General features: G+C 49.2%; 1 protein-coding gene across 1 annotated transcript in view; it reads left to right on the top strand.

Moving 5' to 3' along the window:
* LOC146210163 (WD repeat and HMG-box DNA-binding protein 1-like) overlaps positions 1-27,893 on the top strand; it is a 279,351-nt gene that overhangs the window by 31,669 nt on the left and 219,789 nt on the right. Inside the window, exon 2 of the mRNA XM_084608267.1 lies at positions 20,174-20,226. Within this exon, the coding sequence (XP_084464393.1) occupies positions 20,179-20,226 (48 nt within the window). The 5' untranslated portion in view covers positions 20,174-20,178. The remainder of the gene's footprint in view (positions 1-20,173; positions 20,227-27,893) is intronic.

A 27,893-nucleotide genomic window follows, 5' to 3' on the forward strand; every position in this document is an offset into this window, starting at 1 on the left:
TGGTGGTCGATCTTTGGGGAAGGGTAGCAGGCTCCCCAAAGTGTTTGAAGGCTTGTGCGCCACTCGAATTCCCTCTTTTCTTAGAATACGGGCGATGGTTTCGCTGGCGCCTCGGACATAGGGGACAGTGACGTACTTTTGAGATGTAGTTGTTTGCTGCTGGTTATTTTCTTCCCGGGGCCTGTCGTTGCGTTTTTGGCGGCGAATGATTTTCCGGATAAATTTTTTTGGGTAGCCGTTCATGGTTAGTTCCTTGAATATTAAGCGTTTTTCGTTTGCTTTGTCGGGCTCTGTGGTGCAATGTGTTTCCACTCTTTGTAATAAGGTCTTCACAACTGACGCTTTATGGCTTGTCGGGTGGTTCGAAGTGAAATGCAGATATCGCCCTGTGTGGGTGGGTTTTCGGTATACGGAGAATCGCAGGCGGTTGTTTTTTCGGGTCACCAGAACGTCCAAAAACGGCAGGGCGCCTCGCTTCTCCATTTCTAGGGTGAACTGAATCTCCGGTTGAATGAAATTTAGATGAGAGAGGAAATTTTGGACTTCAGATTTCTTAATAATTGAGAAACAGTCATCGACATATCTCAGAAAAATTTTTGGCGGTGGGCGGAAAGAGTTGAGAGCTCGTTCTTCGATGTGCTGCATAGTTATATTCGCCATAGCGACAGAGATGGAGGCACCCATTGGTGTTCCCTTAACTTGTTTGTAGAATTCTCCTCGGCATGAGAAGTATGTGTTTGATAAGCATAGTTCCAGAAGGCGGCATATCTCGTCTACACTGAGTGGGGTTCGTGCGCTGAGTGTATCGTCGCGTTGTAGGGCTTCTCGAGTGGCGGCCAACGCGAGATTTACAGGGACATTTGTGAAAAGGGACACCACGTCAAAGGAAACAAGGCACTCGTCGGCCTCAAGGCTCACCTGGGATACGAGTTCGATGAAATGCCCGGCGTGTCGGACGTGGGTCGCGGTTTTTCCCGTGATTGGTGTTATGAGCTTGTGCAGGTATTCCGACAACGCACGGAGGGGGGAGAAACGGAAGTCGACAATTGGGCGTAGAGGAGTCCCAGGTTTATGGACTTTGGGCAGACCGTAGAAGGCTGGGGCTGATCCGTTGGTGCATGATAACTGCAGGTAGAGGTTTCGGTGGTTTGGGAGGTTTTTGAAAACTTCTTTTAATGCCTTGTTCAATTTTGCCTGGGTACTTGTTGTGGAGTCCTTCTTCAATTTTTCGTATTCTTGATTGTTGAGTAGAGAAGAAATTTTCTCGTCATAGTCCTGTCTGTCCAGAACGACTGTTGTGTTGCCTTTGTCCGCTGGGAGGATTACGATGGTCGTGTCTCTCTGGAGGTCGTTGAGCGCCTGCCGTTCATCCCGTGGTAGATTCTCTTCATTTCGGCGTGAATGCAGACCTTTCAGTACTCCGACTGTTTTGAGCCTGACTTCTTCTCGAGGACCTGTTTTCAGCTGTTGGAGGCCGTCTTCAAGAGCAGATACAATTTTCGGGAGAGGAGGTCCGTGAGCCTGAATATTGAATTTGTGTCCCTTGGCCAGAATTGAAGTTTCGGCGGGTGTTAGATTTCTGGAAGACAGGTTCGTGACCACGTTTGAATGGTCAGTAGGGGCGTTGTCAGGTCGAGGTTGTAATTCTGCCAGCTTCTTCATTTGCTTGGTGCGGTGTTTGTTGGCTTCGGAAGCTGCTGTCTCCTGGGCGAAGGCCTCAATGGGTGTTAGAAGCTTGGGCATCCTGTGCTCGAGCTGTCGACGAGCAAAAAAGGCGTCGGTTTCTTTTTTCTTGATCACTGTGCGGCACTCCCGTGTCCGAGCAGTTACTAGGTGCTGTTCTGCCTTGTCGATGATGTTTCGTCCTTCCGGTGTGGAGACCGGGCGTCGGAGACGTAGGCAGTGTGGTACGACCTTGGTATCCTTGCACTTCTGGTTGAACTCCAGGTGGTTTGGTACACCGAGATACTCTTCATAGTCTTGACGTACTTCTTTGCAAGCTGCATAGCTTGCAGCCCGAAGTCTGCGCGGATAGATTGAAAGCTAAACATTTCGACAGATTTGCCTGTCTGGTTGGGTTGATAACTAAATAAGACTTGAAATTTCTCCAACCAACACTTTTATTTTATAAAACCCGACGTTTCGGAGCCGGCTCGGCTCCTTCTTCAGGGGTGCATGACGCAGGCCTGCGTGCAGCTATAAGTAAAGGAATGGTCGAGTTTTCAAAAACCTCCCAAACCACCGAAACCTCTACCTGCAGTTATCATGCACAAACGGATCAGCCCCAGCCTTCTACGGTCTGCCCAAAGTCCATAAACCTGGGACTCCTCTACGCCCAATTGTCGACTTCCGTTTCTCCCCCCTCCGTGCGTTGTCGGAATACCTGCACAAGCTCATAACACCAATCACGGGAAAAACCGCGACCCACGTCCGACACGCCGGGCATTTCATCGAACTCGTATCCCAGGTGAGCCTTGAGGCCGACGAGTGCCTTGTTTCCTTTGACGTGGTGTCCCTTTTCACAAATGTCCCTGTAAATCTCACGTTGGCCGCCACTCGAGAAGCCCTACAACGCGACGATACTCAGCGCACGAACCCCACTCAGTGTAGACGAGATATGCCGCCTTCTGGAACTATGCTTATCAAACACATACTTCTCATGCCGAGGAGAATTCTACAAACAAGTTAAGGGAACACCAATGGGTGCCTCCATCTCTGTCGCTACGGCGAATATAACTATGCAGCACATCGAAGAACGAGCTCTCAACTCTTTCCGCCCACCGCCAAAAATTTTTCTGAGATATGTCGATGACTGTTTCTCAATTATTAAGAAATCTGAAGTCCAAAATTTCCTCTCTCATCTAAATTTCATTCAACCGGAGATTCAGTTCACCCTAGAAATGGAGAAGCGAGGCGCCCTGCCGTTTTTGGACGTTCTGGTGACCCGAAAAAACAACCGCCTGCGATTCTCCGTATACCGAAAACCCACCCACACAGGGCGATATCTGCATTGCACTTCGAACCACCCGACAAGCCATAAAGCGTCAGTTGTGAAGACCTTATTACAAAGAGTGGAAACACATTGCACCACAGAGCCCGACAAAGCAAACGAAAAACGCTTAATATTCAAGGAACTAACCATGAACGGCTACCCAAAAAAATTTATCCGGAAAATTATTCGCCGCCAAAAACGCAACGACAGGCCCTGGGAAGAAAATAACCAGCAGCAAACAACTACATCTCAAAAGTACGTCACTGTCCCCTATGTCCGAGGCGCCAGCGAAACCATCGCCCGTATTCTAAGAAAAGAGGGAATTCGAGTGGCGCACAAGCCTTCAAACACTTTGGGGAGCCTGCTACCCTTCCCCAAAGATCGACCACCAAGAGAAAGAGCCCAAGGCATTGTCTACAAAATTCCCTGCGCCGACTGTGATGCTAGCTACATTGGCGAAACAAAAAACCTAAAAGAAAGAATTCGGCAACACAAGAACGATGTACGAAATTTTTCAAGAGAACGCAACCCCATAGCTGAACATTCAGAAGATTCCGACCACAGAATAAATTTCGAAGAAACGTTCATCTTGGAGACCGAGACCAATTACCGCAAAAGACGCCTCCTCGAGTCATGGCACATACAGTCTACCGCAAATAACATCAACCGGACAACAGGCAACCTCCCTGCTGTATACTTGCAAGGTCTTCGCTCTCTCCTGGCCACTTCACAGAAGAAAAGAAAAAAGTCGCCAGCGAGCACACCTGCACCTGCGGCACCCTCACTCGTCTAAACCCCCCTCCTTCCTTCTCATTCCTTTCACACACATTCCACCCCCTCCCCATTCCCCCCCCCCCCCCACCTTCTTCTCCCCCTCGACCATTCCTTTACTTATAGCTGCACGCAGCCCCGCGTCATGCACCCCTGAAGAAGGAGCCGAGCCGGCTCCGAAACGTCGGGTTTTATAAAATAAAAGTGTTGGTTGGAGAAATTTCAAGTCTTATTTAGTTATCAACCCAACCAGACAGGCAAATCTGTCGAAATGTTTAGCTTTATATTCAGCTACTCCAGGTATTTCATGGCATTGTATTTTAAGACCCAGATCAGTTGAGCCGTTGAAAATCATCAGACCGGACGGAACTGCGCTAAACCTGAAGCCTAGAGCGTCCCCTTCGTCTCCGCAATACTTAACTAGAGTTTGCAATTCTTCCAGACTCTCAGCTAGCAGCACAATATCGTCTGCATACATCAAAGTGGGGAAGCGCTGCTCTACCGCCTTTCCACCTAATCTATATGACAGGTTAAAACCTAGGTTACTGTCTTGTATCCTCCGTTCCAGGTTTATCAAATAAAGCATGAACAGCACCGGTGATAGAGGACAGCCTTGTCTTAATCCTTTGCATACTTTGACATCCTCCGTACTTCTTATCCCTTCCCACGTAATTTCTACTTTGTTATCCCGGTATGTTTCCTGTAGGAACTCTATTATCTCATAACCGATACCTTCTTTTAATATGTTCCACAGGAGTCTCCTGCTTACGTTGTCGTACGCCCCATTTATGTCCAGAAGGGCCAAATACGAAGGTCTATTTTCCACTCTAGATATTTCGATGCATTGGGTAAGCACGAACAATCTATCATCTAAGCGCCTACCATTTCTGAAGCCGTTCTGAAGTTCTCTGAGTATCGTGTTACCTTCTACCCATGCTTGCACCTTTAATTTCACCGCCTGCATGGCTAGCCTGTACATAATAGATGTTATGGTAATCGGCCTGTAGGATTTTATGTGCATCCTGTCTCCTTTCCCGTTATAAATCAAATTCATTTTACTCTGCCGCCAGCTGTCCGGAATTTGCTTATTCGTTATGACTGTTTCCAGAGATTTTAACGTTTCCTTACTTTTTGGACCGAGTTCATTAATCAGCTTGATCGGAATTAAATCTGTTCCTGTAAATGTGTTTTTAGGAATATTTTTTTCTGCCTTTTTCCAGTTTAGATTGGTCAGTTCTAAGCTGCTTTGAATTCTGCTACCTTGTGTTGCTTCCTGATTTGCGGAGATTACCCTATCGTCGCTCTTAAATGACTCGGCTCTAACTGATGTAATGTAGTTCACTGCGTTGTCTCCCTCTAAACGATTTCCCTCGTTATCTTGAATCCGATCCTGCTTTCTTTGATTCTTTTTCGCTAGCCAGCTTATATGGTTCCAGAATTTCCTTGCTCCGCCTCTAGAGGCATCGTGTATGTCAGCCAGCCATCCAGTGGCTCAATTGACTGTAGCGCACCAAGCGGCGGATGATTGACGCTTTCGACAAAGGCGCGCTGTTTGAATGCTAGCAAGCGCTTGCCGTACTGCCCCGTCCTGTTGGCACATTATTTCTATTCTGTACGGTGTGGTACTATTTTTCTATTTATTTTCAGCAATTAAATATAAAATTAGGTCACAATTACTCCTGACTGGCCATCAACGCAGCTGCGTCAAAGCCTGGACGGAACTTCTTGAAGCGGTGAGAATCGCCCAACATAAGATTAAATAGGACATGCACAGGTCGAACCATTTTAGAATTTGTGGTTCGAGAAACAGAGAGGGGCACTGCCGACAAGGTTGCCCTACCACCACAATGTCGCGAGAGCAGCATTGTCCGTCCCCTCCCTCGCAACATGAACCCAGAATACCACTAAGAAAGAGGGAAAAGAGAGCAGAAGCACTGGTTAAATAGTCAAAATAATTCAGAGTACAAAAAGTCGCCTAGGTAGACGCGGCAAGCGACCGATCGGGGTCGGCAGTCACCGCGGTAGTCGATGGTAGCGGCGCACCAGTCGTCTCCGCCACAATCCGCGGAGCAGAAACATAGACACGCCTGAAGAGGTCGCAATAGCGCTTGTTTGCGTCGGAACAAAGGCTAGATTGATCTTTAGCGACAGTAAAACTGCCATAGGGAACATCGCGAAAGGCAGGGTCTCGCAAGAAGTCACCAGAATTCTTTCAGCTGCAGCTAAGATCGATCGCAAGATCACCCTAATTTGGGTCTAAGCACACATGTCCGTCCCCGGCAACAAGGCGGCTCATTATTTAGCCCGATATCTCTACTTCCGGGCAAACGCGGAGCAGCCTGACTGCCAGGAGGAGATGGACGAACGTTTGCAAACCTATAAAGAAATCAACGAAAATTATAGATTAGGAAGACGTCCGATGCTGCCACCGGATCTTAGCTTAAATAATAAAGAGGCCATAGCCTGGCGGCGATTACAAGCTGGAAATTTCCCAAACCGTGCCTAGTTGTTTCACGCCCAGCTAGATGATAGGAAAACTGATATACATGTAATTTTAGGAAAACGTAGCGCAAAGAAGACAAGGACAAAAAAGAAGGAGACACACACGAGCGCTCGCGTGTGTCTCCTTCTTTTTTGTCCTTGTCTTCTTTGCGCTACGTTTTCCTAAAATGCGAATGCACCAACTCGCCCAATTCAGCATTCTTGTGCGATATACATGTAAAGCCTGCGAAGCGAGGGGGACCCACGACCATATACTTTTTGAGTACCCTAAGTCTCCGGGCGCTAGGGGCAACATTAAAAGTAGAGAAGCCTGTGAGACCCTGCCGCAAAGCGAAGTCCCCTCTGACCAGCAAAGAGCCATCCGCCTGGTGGCTGAGGCCGCGAACCAACCAATGTACATCCGCCTGTCATTAGTCGCGGAGGTTTCATCACCCGTTCGTCAGGCCTGCGTGCCAGGAGCGGTGAGTAGGGGGCCTCCTAAACCGGTTGAAAATAACGTTTTAATTGACATAATGACTATGCATATACGAAGCTGACCCCGCCTGGCGCCTTGGCTGAACGTCGCACAGCACACAGAAGCAGACGCAGTACAGCAGGCATCAGCGGCGTTTGAAATTGATTTACATAATAGAAAAGACGCAGTATCTGTCACAATTCTCGAATTAGTCTAAATCTGAAGAGGGAAGGTAACAGATGAAGAAGAAAAAAAGCCCCTCAACGAATTAGCGCGGTTAGCGGGAGGGCAGAAGATTTCAGATATTAATAATAAATAGATATTCAGCTTTCCTAGGTTGAAGACATTAGCCTAGAAGCAATGAACGATAATTTCAGAAATATCAAAACTGAGTGCGCTGTAGAAGTAGCCGGTAGGATAGTTAGAAAGGATACCTTTAAGCTCTCTAAGGAGGCGGAAAATTTGATTAAGAAAGGCCAAAGTATGAAAGCTTAAAAATCCCACAGACCGATAGAATTGGCAGAGATATCAAATCTATAGTCAATAAGCGCAATGTGGCCTGTATGGAAGTATAAAATGGAGAAAATTGAGCTTGCAGTAAGGAACGGGGGAAGCCTTGAAGCTTAAGAAGATTGTTTTGTAGACCATTTGGTGATCCATACTTCAAGAAATGCTTCGGCGCAGCAGACAAGATGTAGAAAACACACCACAGAGCGCCAACTAACAACTGATTTTATTGAAACCCGCCGCAACGAATATGCCTGCTTTGCGTTCACCAACGACAAAAAATATAAAAAATCCAGTGAAAAGATCACTAGGTCCGAAATGATTAGCAAACATGGCATGCGTGAAACAAGCGAATATCGTCTGCACTAAATCTAATCTAATCTAATCACATCTGAACAAGTAAGCCTTGCGCTAAAAAGCCAGAAAAAGTCATATAGCATGCAATCATATAGCAAAACGCCAGCAGAGCATTTAAAGCCTTTATATAATGCAAAACAAAGGCAATGTGTCATACCTACCGAGCCAATGTTTCCTTCGTATTCAGATATGTGGCGCAAACAAAGACAAACACAGGAGAAGATCCACAACACACAGCATGTTTCATGGCAAGGCTCCCACAGTTGTTGACAGGTTTGCAGCACCAAAATGTTGACGATGTTGTCTGCCTCACATTCAGGCAGCACCCCTTTGATGGCAGATGATTGCTTGTGCAAAAGCAGTGCGATGATACAAGTGGAGCAGCTGGACTGCGGGCGTTATAGAGCAAAGAGCCCTAAATGCAAGGAAAGAAAATCTCCATTAAATCGATGCCTCTAAATCATGATAACAGCATACCACGGCTCTTCTCTCTTTAGTTAATCTATAATTCCAATTGAAAGCTGTCTCAAAAAATGGACTAATTGCAACTCTATGTTACACATGGTATAACATAGCTGTGCCAGGGCGGTGGGGCGACAGTTAGCATAACGACCGGAAAATGCATACTGATGTTTCATGCAGTCTTGATGCTGGAGCAAAGTGTCATGGTGCGAAGAAGAAAATTAAAAGCAGGCACGGTCGCCAAACGTGTGCTACACAACCGACGCGACTAGAGGTGTGCACGGGCATAAATTTTGAGCCCGACCCGGGCATCATGCTACAAACCCGAACCTGGCCTGGAACTGAAATTGCCTGAGCCCACCCAGCGCCCACACTTAAGGCTCCGGCCCTGCTGGAGATGCTATAACAGACCAGTTGCAAAACCTACAAGTCGGCTTCCCTGTGAGGCAGGAATTCGTGCACAGTGGCGACAGAACCTGATTCAGGGATAATAGTTAGGTGCAGTACATGCATCTACCACAGTCCACGCTGCTTGGGATGCAGTTCCCCACGCACAGGCCATTGTCAGAGAAAGGTTTTTGGGCATTCTTAACACTGGAATAGGTTAAGTGGAGAGATATGGGAGAGGCCTTCGCCCTGCAGTGGGTATAATCAGGCTGATGATGATGAACACTGGAATAAAGGGGGGCGCACTGTCGGGTGAAGAAAGAAAATTTAGAAAAGGGACACTAACCGGAGAGGGTAATAGTGGGGCGACAATGCGCACGCGAATAATACTGTGACGAATGGGCAAGAGGTGCGGGAATTAACCTACCCGTCAGGCGATGTGCTAGCACTGTACCCCAAAGTCTATGCCGCCATTGTGCAGGAATGTCTGCCGCACCGGGAAGCTGACGTGTAGGTTTTGCAACTGATCTATTGCAACTAAAGCAACGATACAGAAAGAAAAAAATAGGCGACAATCCCTGGCGATGCATCGCGCGACGACGACGCCAACGCCTGTCGCTGCCGCTGGTGCACATCGCACAGAGCGAAGGACCTCAGCGACAGAGACGCGTTTTCAGCCTTGCTTTGTTAGCGCCGCCTCCTCGTTTGGTAAATGAGTACAGTTACGCTATATCCGGTTTCTTGCACTAAACAGCAACACTGATGAAATTTCTTGAAAAACGTCGAGCCCCCCCCCCCCCCCCCAAAAAAAAAAAAAATATGGTCCCAGCGCAGCGGCGTGCTACTATACTGCGATGCAGACATGATTTAAAGCAGTGGCGTTTTTCTGCAACTTTCGAAAATTAGAAATATCTAGCCACACTAGCATTTTTTGTTTTGCAATACTACCCTACCAAGCTTTTACTAAACCGTCTCGATGCGCTCATATATGCACGGATCAGACGAAAAGAGCGTCTGCAGGATTTTCGCTCATACCGGACTAGGGAAACAAACATTGCATGCAAAAAAGAAACAACTAAGGTGAGTACCCCGAAGCCTTTTGCGATTGGCTACCTCGCGAGCTGGTTCCAGCATCATGAGCGATTTTCTAAAAACCCAGAACCTGGGCGACAGCGCCGAGCGGCAATGCTTTAGCGGTCCTCAGCGCACTGCGCATCGTACTGCCGCGCGACTCATGCGGTCAGCGTTTTATCGCACCAGACACGAGAAAATGTGCTTTTGCCCGGACTCCGCTGTCTCCGCCCGAGGTCAACCGAGGGAACCCGAGCGGCCGAGCCATGCAACGGCTATGTGCCGTTCCAGCCACTGTAACGCCGTGAATATCCGAAGTTGGCTTTTAGGGCTACGATACCACGCATTTGTTTACTTTAGAAAATCAGTACTCTGCAAAACAGTGACGGTTTAACTTGAAATAAGCTGCAAAATGATCGGCATCAAGTCGCGCACACTTGAGAACCACTTTTTAAAACTTAACAACGTAAGAAATATGCTGAAAGAAGACAAATCTCCATAGCACATGGCTTACGCAGCCTGCAGCAACAATGAAATGTAAGACAACGCTTGTAATTTAAAAAATGCTCAATCTAAGAGGCTAATATTTTGCTCCAATATACACAAACGCTTTATGAAATCTGAATAAAAAAATTTGAAAACTTACATGGAATATTTAACGGAGCGCCCTCTTTGATACAAAATACAACTGTCGCCGTCATGCCGGCTAAGCGATTGTCGCGTCATCCTTCGAGCTTTTTAGTAATCGCCTTTTCAGCAGCAGCAGAATAGATGCACTGTGCCGCTGCTCATCTATGTAGGGCTCTGTGCCAGCAGCGAAGCGCGTCGTCGCTCTGTAGAGGCGCCTAGCTGTTTTGTTTCAACACCCAAACCTGTTTAAGTTGTATTTTGTGAATGCTGTGTTCTACTACGAATAGTTTGTTCACTTTTAGGATACCAACGAAAATGCTTTCATACAATAGTGCTCAATCGAGTGGAATATTTCAATCACCCTGAAATGAGGATTTGAAGCAAGTTTGTTGAAAATTATTGAGCTAAGCATCTCAGTACCACGACTTGACACCTCTTTATAAGCTAGTTGCATACGATGCTTACATGTTTTCTCATATATCCGCACCGTCAGCATCATTCTATCTGCTAGATTAGTCGTTTGTTGGCCCGATTCATTAGGCGCTTGTTTCTTTCTCACAGTTTAATTTCTTGCGTATATTTTATTGGCCAAGAAAATGCGGTAAAAGCAAATTTCTCTATGCAACCTGTTATGAGAGCCCGGAAATGTTTGAAAGAAGTCTCCAGTCTGTTAGCGTTCGTGTTTTTATTACTGCGCAATTCCTTCCCCTGGGCGGCGGCCGTCCGCCCCTTGGACCCTGAGTGGTGCGTCGACCCGTCCACCGCTTTGGCGCACCTGCGTGGATTTCAACGCGCGCATGCAACCTCGGACCTTGCTCGCATCGCATGCGGTGAGAGAGTGCGATCCGGGGAACGACAGAAGTGCGAAGTGCGCGAGGACGGGATTGAGCGGTGCGTCAGCACGGAGAGCAGGCGCTGGAAAACTATGCGAACGAGCGTGTGCGAAACAAAGATGTGTCATTGTAATCCAGTTGTTAATAGACCCATTGTACATTTTCGTATTTTATTTGTGTTTCCAGTCTTTACTTTCACATTTTGTTTTCGTTCTAATGCGAACAAGTCAGTTTACATGTGGGTAATCTCTCCATACACAATATTGGTTAAAAAAAAAAAAAAAACTCCCTTCCCCGCGCACGCCTGTAACTGTTCACCATGAAGGTAGTTAGAGAATAATAAGCTTTGATACCGTATTAAGCTTAATTGTAAAACAACGACTGCTTTATTTAGTTTTTGAACTCTACAGTTATTCCTCCTTGCCATTTGTAGCGCAAGCATTGTAATGCAGTGAACGACGACGGATTCGCGAAATTGGGGGTTGAATAAAAGCGGAGAAACGTTACAGACTTCTTTTTTTCGCACTTGTGCAAAAAAAAATAATCCAGAAATTCAAAAATTATGCTATCAATGCACTTGCATGGCGTCCAATCAAATGTTGTTCTGCTGAGCTGCCGTTCTTGTATACTGGCTGCTACACGAAGCTATTTTGATTTCCTATGAAATTCAGTGTGACAAAGCCCCACGCGGATATATTTCGCGTTTCAAGTTCTTGTGAAATGTGGAAGCCGGTCCGTCGCCGTGCCGCGGGCGACTCTAGCTGGCTCTGCGATCATTTTTGCCACTGCAGTGATTTGAATATTCGCGGCTTGTTTAGCAACCCAAGTAGCACACATTTCATGGCCCACCGAGGGCCCGTATGGGCAAGTTGGGCTTGGGCAACCACAATAACACCCACGAGGGCCCGCTTTAGGGATCAAGCGGGCAAGCCCAAATTGGGCTTGCCCCTGTTTTTTCCATTTGGGCATTATATAGGCGTGGAAAGGGCTAACTGAGTACATATTCCCACATCTGGCCCTCAAGGGTCCCGCTTGGGAAATTTTAGGGCCTATGCAAATGAAATTTGGGCTTTGTGTAGGAAACGCACGGGCTGACCTAATTGGGGCTGCCCACTCAAAAGCCGAATAGGTCCCGCATGGGCCGCGGCGGGGCTAAATACGGGTATGCCCGCACATTGCCTACATGGGACCCTTGAGGGGTACTTGAGGGAAGGTCAGACGAAAATCTGGAATTCATGCAGAAAATTCCTGGGCTGCCCCAAATAGGGTTGCCCACCTAAAACCTAAATAATTTCCGCGTGGGCCGTAGCGGGGCAGGCAATTGCTCCTTCCCCCTTCTGCCCGCATCGGTCTCTTGCGGGGCAATTTAGGGCAGATGCGATGCAAATGTGGGCCTAAAGCAAATAGATGACGGGCTAGTCCGATTGGTGCTGCCCACGCAAAAACCGAATAGGTCCTGCATGGATTGCGGCCGGGCTGAAAAGCGACCACACCGCCACGCTGCCCACACGGGTATTTCTTGGGGTACTTGCGGGAAATTGCAATATATATTCGTAGTCCATTCGGTAAAATCAAGATCAGCCCAATTGCGGCGGCCCATGAAATGCCGCAGTGGGCCCCAAATTGGCCGTAGGCGGGCTCACCGCTCTGAAACGTCTCCACCCTATCTTTAAGGCACCATTTTATTTATGTAAATCATGTTATACCGGCTACTAATTGCCTCTTCTGGAGGTTTCACATAACTGTCCTAAGCATACCTATGCAATGAATAAAGAGTATTTATTTTTACTCTAACAACTACGTTAATTATGCAGTGTCGACAGAAAATATGCAACAGTAACTCTTCTGCTTTACGTGTATGCACTGAACGACCTCCAAATGTTTCCTGCGGCATTACTATTCTACACGCACCACCGAAATAAATATTCAGACCAACATGTTGGGGTTGATGTGGACCAGCCCACATTAGTGTAGTGTTGGGAACAAATTTCTCTCATGTTACTGAGTGTCGCATACAAGGAAAAAAATAGCGCATAATGTTTCACAATTGATTATTGGAATTTGGGCAGCCCCGAAAATTCCAGATTCAACCCATCAGGGCAGCACGTGGGCCAGCCCAAAACGGACTGGCTTTCGCAAATCATGCGCCTGTATAATTCAGGTATTGCAGGGATTAATCGACTTAAAAATTAAAACCTTGATCAATGGGATGGCATTGCCTGCACAAATGTGGGACCCATTAATGATTCTGGTGTGCTGCCCACATTCGTCTACCTGGGCTGAATGCGGGCAGCCCTATTTGGGCTGCCCACACGGATACAGATTGGGACCGATAGCGGCAGAATTGGGCAGGCCATGCGGGGCCCCTCTGGGTACGTGTTGCAAATCCCGCATGGGGCCCGTATGGGCTGCCCTCACGGGCCCAACGCGGGCCCCCACGTCATAGCCCACTGTGTGCTACTTGGGAAATAACTGGCGTTCTCGTTTGCCGAATGAGTGTTTCAAGATAATCATAGAGCATTTACCAGTACCGTATGTGTGCGATATCCCATCAGTGATTAATGCGCCATGGTCATTGCAGTCGTATTTTTGATTATACACGTATGGAATGGTCTACTCTCGCAAAGCCTAAGACGTAAGTTACGCTAGCTCTACGTACGAGCCAAAGTATAGCGGCTGACGCATTGCGTCGTAAATTCCCGCCCGGGCGGCGGCCGTGTGCACCTTGAACCACACGTGGAGCGTCAGGGCCTTCGTCTTGGATTGCATCGCGCAGCGTGTAACCCGACAACCCTACCTGCAGATCGCATCCACTCGGGCAAGTCGCGCCGCTGTTGCTGGCGCCGTGCCTCCATGTTTTTCTTCCTTTGTGATGTTTTCAATGCACCTAGCAAGCAGCGAACAGAGCTTTCATATTTCGGCGCGAGTGAGTGCCATCAGTGGACTGGAACAGAAGTGCGCGGTGTGTCGTCAACAAGGGCGGACGCTTGAGAAAAAACAAATGAGCGAACGAGTGCGATGAAGAAAAGTGAAACTGTAATCCAGTTATTTGTTTTAGCCTAACCTTAATATTATTCATACTGAGATTGTACGTGCAGTTTTCTCTCCATTTTTTTTTCTAATACTTCCCTTCTTAGAGCGACAACGAAGCAGGAAGCGTCGATACGATTTGCCATATGTGGGAACGTCCATGCATGTGCGGACCGACGTTTAATTTACCGCTCAATAACCCAGCTTTAATTTAGATCACCATTGTTAAATCGTTTAAGAGAAAGTATGTGCTGCGATGCTTCGTATTCGTATAGCTTAACGGCCTAGTGTATTTTTAAAGTTTATTTCGATGGAAGCGCGCTCGCCATAGACGATCTGAGTCACGTACGAGCCTAAATATGCCGATGCTTATCGCTCATTTTTTGCATTGCACTGCATGCGTGTACTGCGGTAATCGTCTGTTTGAAGCCGCTGTTGTTAAACCTAATACACTCGTGGGTAAAGAAATTTGCTACAACTTTTGGAATTCTCTTCACCCAGAGCAGCAGGAATCGGCACGGGAGCAGCTATGAAAGAACCTAGACCATTGCCGAAGAGAATACAAAAAATAGCAACCATTGCCTACGCACGATATATGACATGTCGTTTTGATTCTTTCTAATCTACCGGTCGGCGTGGAGCTATTTATCGCCGCCGCCGCCCTGACGGACCAGCAAACGGTGGTGAAGTTATTGATATTTGACGCCGTTGACCGATTGTCGGTCTCATCCAAATTCGTCACAGTCTACATTTGGATTGATTACAGTGCCAGCTTAAGTCAATGAAGATCTAGTGTAAAAGAACACAGTGTAATCCCAAGCAACATCAACAACAGCTAGCTGGGATTAAAGCAAACGCGACTGAACCCAGCACCGCGGAACTATTACTATTTAGACACAAGATTTCCGAAGTATTTAAAATTGCAAAGGTAACTTGAAAACATCTATTATAAGAGCACAGTTAACGACTCCAAGTATTAAACGAGCCTGCCAACCGCAAAAGCACGCTAATGCGGTTTCCCACGGAATATTTCCACCACATACTAATTTGCACATTATATTGACCAGTAGGTGAAATAGACAAGACAATGTTGACTGAAGTGTGTGCTAATGCATTTGGCGGGACATGGTAACAGAATTGACAGTATTGTCCAGCATATGCCATATATTAGCCAACGTCAGTGGAGTAATGGCTAACGCTGTTCGATATAGCCATCCTTATGAAAGGGCAATGCCAATACTGTTGATATGTAAGGTATGCCAGTGTATATCTGACATTGGCTGGCCATTGTAACAGAGCTCACATTATTGTCCAGCATATGTCGAATATTGGCCAACATCAGTGGACTGACGGCTAATGCTGTCCGTTATAGCCATCCTTATCTCATGGCAGCGCCAACACCGGTGATACGTCGGATATCCAGGTCCATCATTGCCATCCTTGTATAATGGTACCACCGATATTGTCAGGGCGTCGGATATGACGGGCCAATGTTGTTATCAATATAAATAGGTACGAACAATATTGGTTACCAATGGAATCCTCAGGGCCAGTGTTGGATGTGTTATAGAATGGCACAACCAATACCAGCCATAAGATGGCAGAGCTGGGCCTACATAGGGCTGATCTCTGCCAACTCACTGACAATATTGGCCCGGGCTCTTGTGCTGCCTGGGGAAGGCGGCTGAGGGCAGAGCGGGAGTCACATAGCACGGCACACCTGGGTGGCGGCGGAGTCAGTTCAAGCAGTAGATCCAGGCCTAGGCGTAGGCCTAGCAGCTCCGCCGTGGTGGAAGAACCCAGGAATGACAGGTGCAACTGTCTGTGCAGTTGCAGGGCGGGGATGGTAGCCGCCGCTGCTAGCGAGCAACTATCTCTGGCCACGGAGCCGTCGCTGTAAACGAGGAGGTGGTGTTGGAGTTCCTCGTAGATGACTGCTCTGGTCAGCTGCTGCACTGCACAGAGCGGTGTGGTGCGTTTCCCCGCGATTCCGACAATCTCTCGCTGAACCTCCGTAGCAGCGGGCGAGAAGAGGTCGTAGGGGGCCGTTGCATTGGTGAGCTGCTCGTACTCGAGCAGCCCCGCTCCCAGTGGCGATGATGTCGCAATCGATGTTATAGCGGGCCGCCGTCCTTTGCGCGCTGTAGGCGATCGATGTGTCGAAGCGCCCGCCGCGTGGCCTGAAGTTGTAAAGGCCACGCACCTGCCTCGGCCAAAGTAGCTGCGCATTGAGAGTTCTGAGGAAGGCCGAGGCAAATGCGGAGCGCCTTGCGATGATCGACCTCTAGCTTCTTCCAGCATGGTTTGAGCTGTGTGACGAGCGGTAGCGCGTAGAGTATCGCCCCCAGAGCCGCGGAGTTGTACAGCCGTAACGCTGCTTGCTGGAGATGCCCTGGCCTCGAGCAGTGAGCCTGTGTACGGCGGCGGTGGTTCTCTTCATCTGCAGGCAGGCCTTGATCGCCGCGGGTCGGAAGGAAAGGCGCTGGTCTATGTCCAACCCCAGGTACCGCACCGAACGTCGCCACGGCAAGAGGGTCCCTTCCAGTGTGAGCGGCGGTGGTTACTAGCACGAGCTTGGAACACAAGCCATTGCGACGGATTTGGCCGCGCTGAGCGAGAGACCTAGGCCGTGCTGACAGTCGCTCACCGCCGTCAGAGCAGCCTGCAGGCACGCGCGCACCCGTGCTGTCTCGCCCGGCGGTCCCAGGCACCACAGAGCGATATCATCTGCTATATGGAGATGTACGCATGGTGCCGGCAGCCTGTAGGCAGGCAGCCCGGCACCACCGACATCGCCACATTGAACAGAAAAGGTGACAGGACAGTGCCCTGCGGCACGCCTAGCCCTACCGGGCGAGGCGCCGAGAGAGCACTCTCCACGCGAGCGCGCATGGAGCGCGCCTGGAAAAAGCTCCGAACGTATTGTAGCAAGCGTCCGCCCACACCTGCCTTCTCAAGCGTCGCGAGAATGGGAGCGCGGCAGACGTTATCAAACGCGCCCGACACGTTCAGCAGTAGAAGCAACGCAACCTGCCTCACTGCCTTCGCGTGCTCGAGTGCGCTGACAACATCGGAGATGGAATCCGCAGTGCACCGCATTCCGCGAAAGCCCGTCTGCCGCTCATCAAACAAATCCACCGCCGCAGCCTGCCCGTTAAGGCGATGTAAAACCATGTGTTCCATGAGCTTACCAGCCGCAGATGTTAGCGCCACTGGACGGTATCCCTCGAGCTGGGTTGGTGGGCGTCCTGGCTTGAGGATGGGGCAGACGACTGCCGTGCGCCAGCCCTCCGGTAGGGTCCCGCGTTCCCTAACTAGGTTGATCCGCTGCAGGAGAACCAGCCGTTGATCTGCGTTCAGGTTGCTCAGCATCTGGTAAGTCACCCCATCCGGCCCTGGCGCCGAGCGACGGTGGCAGCGCTGTATCGCATTGTTGAGCTCCGTCATTGTGAAGGGGGCATCACAATGGCCACCAGGGGTAGGAGCGCTGGCGCTGTCTCCGGGGCTCACAGGGGAAGTTTGGCTGCCTGCGTTCGCGGGGCTTTGCGGCGCAAAGCGGTCCGCAAACCGCTCAGCTAGCTCCTCGTAGCTAAGGCCGCTCGACATGGCGAGAGTGGCCAGCGGCTGCGGGTTCGCTTGTGGCGTTGTGATGCGTCGCAGGATGGTAAAGAGCCACCGCGAGCTACAGTCTTCCTCCATCTTCCTGCAGAGTGATGCCCACTGCCGGCGGTAAAGTTTGTTGGAATGCCGCCTCGCTGCTGCGTCCAGCCGATTGTATACTGTCCAGTCAGTTGGTCGGTCCGTCCGCCGCGCTCGTCGCTCAGCTTTGTCGCGTTTTTGTCTCGGGTCGAGCAGCTTGTTGTCGGACGTTGGTTGCCCTGCCCGAACCTCTACGCGGCGAGTGGCTTCGAACGCGCTACGGACGAGACTGGAGAAGAAATCCGCGCCGGACGTAGCTGCGGCTTCTACTTCGCTACGGAAGCGCGGGTCCAGTTGACAATGGAGTAAGTGCGCGTGGCGCGAGCTTCCTTGGCAGTGCGCTCAATAAGGATGGAGAAGTGATCAGAGCCCCAAAGTGATGGTGCACGATGCCAGGTCGCCTCGATGCCGCTGGACGCGAACGCAGCGTTTATGCAGGAGCCGGGTGTGCCGCGTCGCGGAAGGTGGGCTCGCCGGTGTTCAGCGGTGTGAGTCACAGCTGTGTTGCATGGCGTGTAGGTGATCTCTTCGCGCACTGTTTCTCCGGCAAGTGTAAGCTTGGACGGTACACCATCGCTCCTGTCACGTGGCGTTCCTTGGTGCGCATTCAAGTGTGGCATTGCAGATGGCAGGGACGCATCCTGCCTCGTCCAATCAGAACGCCGCAAAAGCGGGACACACTTTGTCCACGACAGCTTGAGCCATTAAAGGCTGTCGTCTTAAATAGTTCCATGAAAGCAAATTTTATTTTTCTGAAGAGCTACAGTGCTATCACTGATGCACATGTTCCCCTTCTTTTTAATCAAAAAATCTTCAAGAATTTCTCTTGCCACCTGATCGCGACTTCTGCCTAGAATACTGATTACTGCTAACCATTGGCTCACATTCACAATCTATACAGAGAAGAGGCAAATTCGATCCTTCTTTATCTAACGATTTGTTATGCTCTCATGCGCTGCCATTGACGCAACGACGCGTCTGAGCTATGTAGGCCAAACGGGCCCTTCCACAACGCAGTGGGATCTCATACACCATGCCGTCGGCGCATGAAACAAAATGCTTACCATGCCTCGTATAGCACTCGGGTTTCATTATGTGCACAATTTTGAGCAAACATCTCCGAGCTTTTTGGGGTGCGAAAAACAACGGAAATCTCGTAACGGCTTGCCACCTTCTTGAGGTTGTGCGCCACTCGTTGTATATAGGGACCACTTGTGGTCGCCTAGTTCCCACCTCGCTATTAAGCTTCTTCTTGCGTCGCAATTTTTGAAGAAGGGTTTCAGCTACACCGCAAATGACAGAACACGGGGAGCCAGCCATTTAAAGCATTTCAATCTGATTATTGAAGCTAGCCTCGGCCATGCGAGCACAGGATGTAAGTTGCGCGGATTCCAGGCAAAATGAAGCGATCGCCCTTTTGACCGGCTCGGAGTGCGCAGATCGGTACGGAAGTAGCGTTTTCTTTTTTTTTTTTTTTGCCCGAGAGGAATACAACCAGCACATTCTACATTCTAAGAATTTCATGTTCATATCTAAAAACTGTAGGCTGTCAATGTCTGGGAGTGCATGCGTAAATGCAAGCCCTAGTTCCCTTGTCTGAAGGCGAATATTATTTTTCCCATAGTCCTGTGATACATCATTGTAGCGCTAGTTTGTAGTATAAGAAAGTCGTCCAGGTATTTAATAATTTTCAGCACAAGGAATTTGTCAAGGAAAGAGACTTAGTTACGGCCAATAGATAATAAAACTATGTTAAACAGCACAGGGGCAGCACAGGAACCAAATACATATCACTTTTCTTTACACAGATTCTAATTTCAAACGTAACTACTGTAACCTCAGAAATATTTTATAATGAAACTTTATTAAGAAACGTTTTTATGATGACCTGCTTCGCCACGCATTTGATAACCTGTGTTGGGTGGTAATGAGCAATGTTCGTATTTTAACTTGTTTTTGTTTGCTTTTGCATTTTAGGTTCTGACTGCTTTTGCTCTGAATACGTGACACTGCTTTTGCTACGAGTTACTGACTTGTATTTTGTTCTGTTTTTGTTTTGTTTTGACGTTTTAGGTCTGACTGCTGTTGCTTTCGTATACTTGACACTGCTTTTGCTACGATATTGACTGACTGCTATTGCTAACATTTGTTTCGTTTATTTTTGTTATCTTTGTATAAGTGTTTTGTCATAAGTGTTTAGTCATGCATTTGCTGGTTTTTGATACCAGCAGGGTTGGGTGCGATCAGGCTTTGAGCACTTGTGTCACCGAGAGTTTAAATTTGTCCCTTTTGTTTCAATGAGCAGTTTGTAGATTACGCATGTTTTGTCCTTCTCTGCTTGTGTTGTGTTCTTTGCGCCGTAGTAGTTTCCATGTCATGAAGCGACTCGCCCAACAGGCCGTTTTTCTAAAGTACCCTTTTTGTTCCGCCCCTGTCGTTGGTATGCGGAATGAAGCTTAATCACAGTCGTCACTGCAGGTCACATGGCGGACTCCGAAGGTGACGGCGCCACCCAGGAGTACCGACGATTGGTAAGGCCGTCTGAGCATGATGTCTGTCATAGTTTGTAGCGTTAACCGTTTCTACTGCCGCATTCCTGATCACAAAAAGCAGATTGAGCAAACTTCGTTCTATGGCGGCGTATTTTATACCATCTTTTTTACGATGAGTTTGGGCCGGGACCTGAAGATGGCGTGAGCCGTCTGCGCATATGAAGGATGCGCCAAAACCAAGGTTTTAAACAGCGGCACCTGTTAAAGCAGGTATTTGTGTGTACTGTGCGACACCACAGACCCCGATCACCCATGTTTAGCCGTACGTGGCATCGCCGTCTCTGAGGAAAAGGAGATCCTGCTGGTTCAGCCGATGGCAAGAGTAAGGCCCCTCGACGGAGGCAACACACCACTTTGGCCCACGCTTCCCATAGACGGCACCTCCGGCATGACTCACCCGGGGGAAATCGGCAGTCGCCTCTTCCTGCCCTCCCCTCCATCTTTCACTTCCCTATCTTCTTTCCTAAACTCTCCTGTCCTCTACTCTCTTCTTGGTTTTTCCTCACTTCCCGGCGGCGAGGGTTAACATTGTGTGGAGTAACTACCCTGTGTTGCCCCATATTAAGTTTGTAAAGAAAAGGTTCCGATTAAGTGGACAGATAGCCTAGAAAGAGGAAGAGGAAGTGCTTTTGCGGACCAGCTGACTCAAAGTTAAGCCACCATCACTCCGGTTCCGCTCGCTACCAGTGCCCGTTACCAGTGCCTGGACCCCCGCTTAACACTTGGTGGAGGTGCGGGGTATTTATCTTCCATTTCCTCGTCCTGGAGCTCCGCAGCCGCCGAATTCCGACCTCAATGACTGAGTCCAGCACCAACACCACCGGCCCCACTCTCTCGGTCCCTTCTATTCCTTGCACCGGGGGGCTTCGACAGCGGGACCCGCCGATCTTCAGCGGTACCGACGATCAGGACGTGAAGGACTGGCTTTCTTCGTATGAACGCATACCCACAATAAGTGGGATGACATCCTGAAACCTAACGTTATCTTCTATCTGACCTAAGTAGCAAAGTTGTGGTTCACAAATCATGAGGCTGACATTCCAACTTGGGCTTCGTTCAAATCCCGATTTGTGGACGTCTTCGGACGCCCTGCGGTCCGCAAGCTTTGCGGCGAACACCGTTTGCGTGAGCAGGTGCCGCAGAAAGGCGAAACTTTCACTAGCTACATCAAAGACGTTTTAGATTTGTGCTACCGTGTAAATGCATCGATGAGTGAAGCCGGGAAGATTCGCCACATCATGAGGGGAAAGTGTATTCAACATTCTCATGGCAAAAGATCGCCGCACTGTAAGTGATGTCACGATCAGTCAAAGTTACGACGACCTTCGTCGCCAACGCATCGTCCCTCGACAACCTGAACTTACGATCTCGGCTATGTGAGATGCCACTGTAAGCTTCACACTTATTCAATAAATCAGACTTCGTAAGGGAAGAAGTTGCACGGCAATTATCGCTAATTCTACACGTTCCGCATTCCAGCTCACGCCTGGCTCCGACTATACACCAGGTGATTCAGGAACAAGTTGCCGACGCACTTCCGCCCCCTCGACAACCTACTCTTCATGCCGCGCCACTGACAGCTCCGCTCATTCATGCCGACGCTGATCCGACGTCCGGACCCACTCTACTGTCTTAGGCTGAGGTTGCCGCAAGACCACCCCCTCCTACGCCTTTGCCATCGTATGGTCCGCCTCAGCGCGCATTTTTCACTGAGCGCCGTGCGCCACCTATTCTACGCCCTTGGCGCACACCTGACAACCGGCTCATTTGCTTTGCATGTGATCTCCCCGGCCACGTTGCACGCCTGTGGCCCCTTCGCCCGACCCCGCACGCTTTCGATCAGAAAATTTTGTGACCGTCCCGCCGCTTCTCTCCACCTGCGCCTACACAATCTCCGACAGCGTCAGTGCCCTTAGCCCACCTCGTTCTTCTTCTTCGTCGCCTCTGGCTGCCTTCGACAAGGCCATCGACAGTGCACTCGCTCCAGATCAACGCGCCAAGCTCCTCGACTTGCTAAACCGATTCCGAGTTTCCTTTGACATCCACCAGCTATCCTTGGGTCGTACATCGACTGTTTCCCACCACATCTATACCGGTACGCACGCTTCATTACGTCAACGTCCTTATCGTGTATCAGCCAAAGAGTGGCGCATTATTGATGAGCAAGTCGACGAGTTGCTCAGTAAGGGTGTCATTCAGCCTTCCAGTAGCCCTTGGGCGTCCCCGGTCATTTTAGTCAAGAAGACGGGTCTATTCGATTCTGCGTGGACTACCGCCGCCTTAATGCGATCACGCAGAAGGATGTCTATCCACTACCACGCATAGACGACGCGCTGAATACTTTGCATGGAGCAGAATTTTCCTCTTCAATCGATTTACGTTTTGGCTACTGGTAAGTTCCAATGGCTAAGGACGATCACCCCAAGACAGCTTTTTTCACCCCCGACGGGCTCTATGAATTTAACGTCATGCTGTTTGGCCTGTGTAACGTGCCCGCCACCTTTGAACGCATGATGGACAATATTATCCGCGGTTTGAAGTGGCACACATGTCTCTGCTACTTGGATGATATCGTTGTATTCCCATCAGACTTCGCTACCCACCTAACTCGCCTTGAAACTGTCTTGCAATGTCTTAGCGACGCCGGTCTGCTGCTCAATCTGAAAAAGTGCCATTTCGCCGCTCGCTATCTCACTATTTTAGGGCATTCAGTGTCCAAGCACGGCATCCTTCCGTCTAAACTCTGCGCTGTCGCTGAGTTCCCGAAGCCGACATCTATCAAGCAACTGCGCAGCTTTATAGGCTCCTATTTTAGGCGTTTCGTTCGGAACTTTGCGACCATCATTGACCCTCTGACGCGACCTCTCAGCGCTCACAAAGATCTTTCTGTCTGGTCGGCGGCTTGCGATACTGCTTTCACGAAATTGCTCACGATACTTACCTCACCCCCCGCATTGCGCCATTTTGACCCGGCTGCTCCTACCGAAGTGCACACCAATTCCAGCGACGCTGGCCTCGGCGCTGTTCTTGCCCAACGAAAACACGGTGTTGGTGAATACGTTGTGGCATACGCAAGTCGAACGTTGACCAATGCCGAGACCAACTACTCGGTGACAGAAAAGGAATGTTTGGCTATTGTTTGGGCGCTTCAGAAATCTGCCATACTTATATGGGCGCCCTTTCGATGTTGTTACAGACCACCATGCTTTGTGCTGGTTGTCTTCATTAAAAGACCCCACCGGCCGTCTCGCCCGCTGGTCGCTTAGACTGTAAGAATCTGATATACGAGTTATCCATCGTACAGGGCGCAATCACTCCGACGCAGACGCTTTATCTCGCTCGCCGGTGTCTCCTGACGCTCTGTTGTCCTCTGCCTCCAGCTCCGCCTTGTCTTCCCTGTCCATCGACGACATGCCATCAGAACAGCGCAAAGATCCTTAGCTAACATCACTAATCGATCTTCTAACGAACTCGTCACTTTCACCGGCTCCTCTCTCCCTTCGTCGTCAAGCGCAGCATTTCGCCCTTCGTGACCGTCTCCTCTATCGACGCAACTATATACCAGATGGCCGTAATTGGCTGCTAGTCATACCTCGCCACCTCCGTAGTGATATATGCGCATCATAGCATAACGATCCGCAGTGTGGCCATGTGGGTGTATTTAGGACTTATGCACGGTTGCGACAGCGCTTCTACTGGCGCGGTATGTATACCTTCGTCAGTAAGTATGTGCGTTCGTGCATCGATTGCTGGCGTCGCAAGCCGCCTCCTCTCCATCAGCCGGCTCCACTACTGCATCTTCCGTGCCCATACCGACCATTCGATCGTGTTGGCATCGATTTGTATGGACCTCTGCCATATACACCTGCAGGGAATCGTTGGATCATTGTGGCCGTCGATCACCTTACTCGCTATGCCGAGACGGCAGCACTTTAGGATGCCACCGGGCCCAATATTGCGTCCTTTCTTCATCATTTCATTCTGCGGCACGGGGCCCCTCGTGAAGTTCAAGTGATGGAGGCAAATCTTTCCTATCTGAGGTTGTCGAAGCGGTCCTACGTGAATGTCAGACCATCTACCGGACAGCCAGCGCGTACCACCCTCAAATCAACGGCCTCACAGAGCGCTTCAACCGCACACTCGGTGACATGATGTCCAAGTACATCGCCTCCGACCACTCCGATTGGGGCAAGATTCTCCCATTTATAACCTATGCGTAGAACACCGCCGTTCAAGCAACTACCGGATTCTCGCCATTTGTTTTGCTGTACGGGCGTGAACCTTCGTCTCCACTCGACGTCATCCTCCCCTACCGTCCTGATATCTCAATGTATACATCACTTTCAGCAACTGCCAGGCACGCTGAAGAATGTCACAAGCTGGCTCGCATGCTTACTTCGGACGAGAAAGCCCAGAAGAAAGCGCACAGCGACAGCAGCCACTGTGTCCACCAATTCTCTCCCGGTTCTCACGTATGGCTCTGGGTCCCCATCGACACCACCAGGTCTGACCTGCAAGTTTACTGCCAAGTTCCACGGACCCTATCTAGTGCTCCAACAGACTTCTCCCGTCAATTACCTAGTTGAACCGCTAGCCGCTTCTACCGACCTTCGCCGCCTTGGGCGTGAGATTGTTCACGTCGACCGCTTAAAGCCTTATTAATGATCCTGCTATCATTTCATCTCCTTGAGTCTCCAGGAGGGCTCCACGTGTCTGCGGGGGCCAGATTTTAAAGAAAAAGTTCCGATTAAGCGGACAGATAGCCGAGGAAGAGGAAGTGCTTTTGCGGACCAGCTGACTCAAAGTTAAGCCACCACCGTTCCGGTTCTGCTCGCTACCAGTGCCTGGATACCGCTTAACCGGTTATAGTTATGGTGTGCAGCTGGCGGAGACAGGACTTGTTCGCAATTTGCTGTCCCTTGCCCTTGTTGGGCTCCGTGGTGGGCGGCTGGCACCGTGGCCGAACAGCATACTTTTTTTTTACGGAATCCTCAACAAAATCAAATAATCGCCTTAAAAAAAGGCGGACCGATGTAACAGCTGAATTCTTTTCCCCGAAACAAGAAATCTTCCCTAAGTACCCTGTAATCCACAGTGAAAACACTGGTAAACATGCCCGGATAATTTCACCTTTTGTAGTGTCCCTAACAAACATCCTAGGCCCCAAATGCAAAGTAAGCAAACTGGCCAGCGGGGATCTCCTGCTCGAACTCCAAAGCAGAGACCAGTATACAAATCTTCATAAACTTGTCACATTTGGGGACATCCCAGTAACATTCACTTCCCACAGATCGCTGAACACTGTTCAGGGTGTGATTTCAGAGGATTTCCGGTCTCTCACTGAAGAACTACTAGAAGGCCTTTCAGAAGAAAATGTTATCAGAGTGCACAGGATCAAAATCAGAAAAGACAACCAAGATGTGCTGACAAAGCACATAGTCTTAACCTTCAATTCCAGCAAGCTCCCTGACTCCATTAAAGTAGCCTATATCAAAGTAGACATCCGACCCTACATCCCGAACCCTAGGTACGTTGCTTCAATGACCAAAAGTTTGGTCATGGCTCCCAGAGCTGCCGTGTCAGACAAACATGTGCCAAATGTGCTTCAAATGACCATAAATCCGAGGAGTGTGATGCCGCACTACACTGTGGAAATTGTGCTGGTGGACACGCCGCGTACTCAACAATAAAAGTAAAGGAAAATATAACATTTAAAGAGGCACGTAAGCGCTACCTTGTTGCACATTCGTTTTCACTGCTAAACCAAACTTCCAATGCTGTGGAGTGAGGGGGCTGAGCACCACAACAGGATCTGGCCTCTGCCCAGGGCAGGACCATCCACGCTCCAGGCAGGAACAGCAAGAGCTGTCCTGCCATTGCAAAAACCGGGCCCGCCAGCCTCTCAGGCGGCAGCCCACACGGCTTCCCCCCAACAGCAGAAGCCAGAAACCTCCACATCCGCATCTAATTCACGGACCTCCATTGCCTCTGAGCAGGCAATACAACCCCTCCTCCTCCACTGCTGCAGAGGCGGAATAGCTCTCTCGAACGAAAAAAGAAGAGAAAAAACGTAATAACTGGACCAGGCAAACCACGAACTTAAGTTTTTTAATCAAATCACCATAACTTGTTAAACATGACGTTCCTCATTCAGTGGAACTTTCGTGGATTTCTTAAAAACTACAGCGACATAAAAGGCCTTTTAGGCTCTTTCCCCAGTCTCATTATGTATACAGGAGACAAAATTAGGATCCCAACAAAAAGGTATTATGAAAAACTATAAAGTCTTTCGGTGCGACCGAGAGCAGTCAGGAAGGCTCTCTGGGGGCGCTGCAATTGCTGTCAGGAGTGATGTTGCAACTAGCTAAATCAGCCTAAAAACCAAATTCGAAGCCGTGGCTGTAACCGTCGTTCATTTCAAAACATTAACAATATGCTCTTTGTATCTGCCACCACATTCAACCATAACCCTTGCCGACTTGGAAGAACTTCTGCAACAGCTTCCAGAACCATATCTCACAGTCGGTGATTTTAATGCCCACTCATCATTTTGGGGAAGAGAACTAACCGATACTAGAGGTCGTATTTTAGATTTTATTTTATGTAACATCTGCGTTCTAAACACGGGAAAGAAAACTTACTGGTCGCCAAGCTCCGGAAAAATGAGCTGCTTAGACCTATCTTTCTGTTCACCCTCCATTTTTTAGCTGTTTTAAATTGGATGTTCTAGACAACCCTTACGGGAGCGATCACCTGCCTGTGATTATTTGCCTTTTATCCTCCCCAACAATCATCTCTACTAAACCACGCCATTTTAAAATGCACCTGGCAGACTGGTCATTGTTTAAATCATAAGCTCGTCTGGAGGAAATATTTTCAGATATGCTCAATTTGGATGAACTCAATGATATTGTAGCAATCCCGAAGACGAGGAAAACACATAGATGAAGAAAGGAAAAAAGAAGTTGAGAAAGACGAGCAGACTCTCGTGCCCGGACTCGCAGCCGTTCACCAGCTGAGTTCTCTGCCTCCTATACCTGTGCAGCGCTCCGACGTCAAACCCCCCGTCGTAACAACTTGGTGGCAGGCGCTAGGTACGAATACCCTCACGACGCATCCTCAATCACTGGAGCCTCGCCGGAGCCGTCGCCTCGCTGGTCTTCCTCCCATTCCTCTGAAAATGCAGCAGACAACTGAGTAGTCTCGAACATCGCGAAGAATTCTGTCCCCGTCTGGTTATGTACCACCCACTGTTTCAAATGCGACGCTACCGCTTCGAGATCCTCGTTCTTTTGCCGGTGAAGCAGGGGAAGATGTTGATGAGTGGCTCACTCTGAACGTGTGAGCCGCTTCAACCGCTGGGATTCGGTGGCGAAACTAGGGAATGTGGTATTCTTCTTAACGCAGATCGCCTTGATGTGCGGTATGAGAACCACGAAGACTCTCTGACCACTTGGGAGGGCTTTGTGGAAGCTATCAAAGAATGCTTTGGCGATCTGACTGCAAAGAGGAGGCAGGCTGAGCAGACACTTTCTCAGAGAGCCTAGACACAAGGCGAGACTTGCATAATTTAAGCACTGCCTCGATGTACGTTGTGCAAGACCGTCGACAGTCGGATGACCGAGGAAGACAAGGTAAGGCATCTG

Source organism: Amblyomma maculatum, chromosome 1 (assembly GCF_055883805.1).
Source record: "Amblyomma maculatum isolate TAMU_Amacu chromosome 1, ASM5588380v1, whole genome shotgun sequence".
NCBI lineage: Eukaryota > Metazoa > Arthropoda > Arachnida > Ixodida > Ixodidae > Amblyomma > Amblyomma maculatum.